The sequence below is a fragment of the Lagopus leucura genome, unplaced genomic scaffold (assembly GCF_019238085.1).
Source record: "Lagopus leucura isolate 7727_CA_CO unplaced genomic scaffold, USGS_WTPT01 34907-2_obj-0_obj, whole genome shotgun sequence".
Classification (NCBI taxonomy): domain Eukaryota; kingdom Metazoa; phylum Chordata; class Aves; order Galliformes; family Phasianidae; genus Lagopus; species Lagopus leucura.
Genome location: NW_024965017.1, coordinates 3,671 through 5,587, shown reverse-complemented (window position 1 = coordinate 5,587; position 1,917 = coordinate 3,671). Strand labels below are relative to the sequence as shown.

General features: G+C 44.1%; 1 protein-coding gene across 3 annotated transcripts in view; it reads left to right on the top strand.

The window, feature by feature from the left end:
* The window catches only part of LOC122191942 (zinc finger protein 430-like), a 4,660-nt gene extending 3,036 nt beyond the window's left edge, over positions 1 to 1,624 (top strand). For all 3 annotated transcript variants that reach the window (XM_042892359.1, XM_042892361.1, XM_042892360.1), the window contains exon 6: positions 341 to 1,624. In XM_042892359.1, the coding sequence (XP_042748293.1) occupies positions 341 to 453 (113 nt within the window). In that variant the 3' untranslated portion in view covers positions 454 to 1,624. The remainder of the gene's footprint in view (positions 1 to 340) is intronic.
* Positions 1,625 to 1,917: the final 293 nt, after the last annotated feature.

The following is a 1,917-nucleotide window of genomic DNA, read 5'->3' as shown; positions in this document are numbered from 1 at the left end:
ACCAGCGCATCCACACAGGAGAGAGACCCTTCAAGTGTCCTGAGTGTGGGAAGCATTTCAAGTACAGTTTTGTACTGAAGCGTCACCAGCAAATGCACACAGCAGTGAGACCCTTTCAGTGCTCTGAGTGTGGGAAGGGCTTCAAATTTGCTTATCAATTACAGCACCACACACGCATCCACACAGAAAAGAGACCCTTTACATGTCCTGATTGCTCAAAGAGCTTCAAAATCAATTCCCAGCTCACCTACCACCAGAGCATCCACAGAGGAGAGAGACCCTTTAAGTGTCGTGAGTGTGAGATGAGCTTCAAATACAATTTTGTATTGAAGCGCCACCAGTCCTGAGTGTCCAAAGAGCTTCAGAACTAGTTTCCACCTCACCTGCCACCAGCACATCCACACAGGAGAGAGACCCTTTAAGCGCATGTCAGCAATTTGTGACGTGGTTTGACCCGGTTCTGTGACTGATGAAGGAGGAGGATCCACGGATCCACGCCCCAGAAAAGGGAAAATGGGAAAAGGAAAAAGGGGAAAGAGGAAAAGGGAAAAGGATAGGTAGACGGGCCTAACATCAAAACAGTGGCAGTGATCTGAGGAGGAAAGCTCATTTACTAGAAATTATATCAGAATACAAGATAACACAATATAGTACAATCTAATTGGAATTGAAGTTAATAAATCAAATAAAAGTGAGAGAGAGAGTGTTCGAAAGCTGAAGGTCTTGCTCTAATGCTGAAGGTGAGCACGCATGCTGCCAGGATGAGCAGAAAGTGAAAAAAGAGACATCTTGTGATGTGCAAACAGTTTTTATCTTTACCTCTTACCTCTGAATGGAAACAGAAAGTCCCCTGGGGCATGTAGTTCTCAGAACCAGCTACCCAGAGCAGTAACTCTGTAAATCCCAAAGCACTACACACAATCACAGAATCATAGAATGGCCTGGGTTGAGAGGGACCTCAAAGGTATGTATTTTCAAGCCTCTGCCATGGGCAGGGCACCAACCATTAGACCGGGCTGCCCAGTGCCACATCCAGCCTGGATGCAATGATGTGGAGTACTGGTAGCAAAACATCATAAAACTAGCACTCCATCCCTTATTCCACATTACTATATCATGCTCACTATCTAAATCTATACAGATTATTCTGAGTTAACATGTATTAACATGTTATTAACGTGGTAATAATTGTATTAAACGCACACACACATATATATATATATAGAATGACTGAGTACACTCTCCCAACGTCAAATTCCCTTGTGGTGCACATTGAACATCCCCTCTTTCTGCATCACCTTGAGCAAAAACAGTTCCATTGTGAAGTTTGCCCTTTCCAGAGGCTGGAAGGACCCACACTGCTTTTCCCAAGATGTTCTTTATACGTACTACAGGGACTTTATCTCCCTGTATGTTATGTATGGAGCTGGATTGGGTAGGATCATCATGATTGACCAATCCTTGAGTGTTGACCAACCACGTGGCTTCTGCCAAATGCTTCTCCCAGTGTTTAAATGTTCTGCCACCCATTGCTTTCAACACAGTTTTTAACAAGACGTATCATTTGATTTTACCAGAAGCTGGTGCATGATAGGAGATATGATAAATCCACTCAATGCCATGATCTTTGGCCCAAGTATTTACAAGAGAATTTTTGAAACGAGACCCATTATCTGACTCAATCCTTTCTGGAGTGCCATGTTGCCACAGGACTTGTTTCTCCAGACCTAATATGGTGGTCTGGGCAGTAGCATGGGGTATGTGTATGTTTCAAGCCACCCAGTGGTTACCTCCACCATGGTGAGTACATAACACTTACCGCTGTGAGATCATGGCAAGGTGATCAATCAACCTGCCACGCCTCCCCTCCGAGCTAGAAATAATTAACCCTTGTGTTGCCAGTTCAAGTCCATTTGA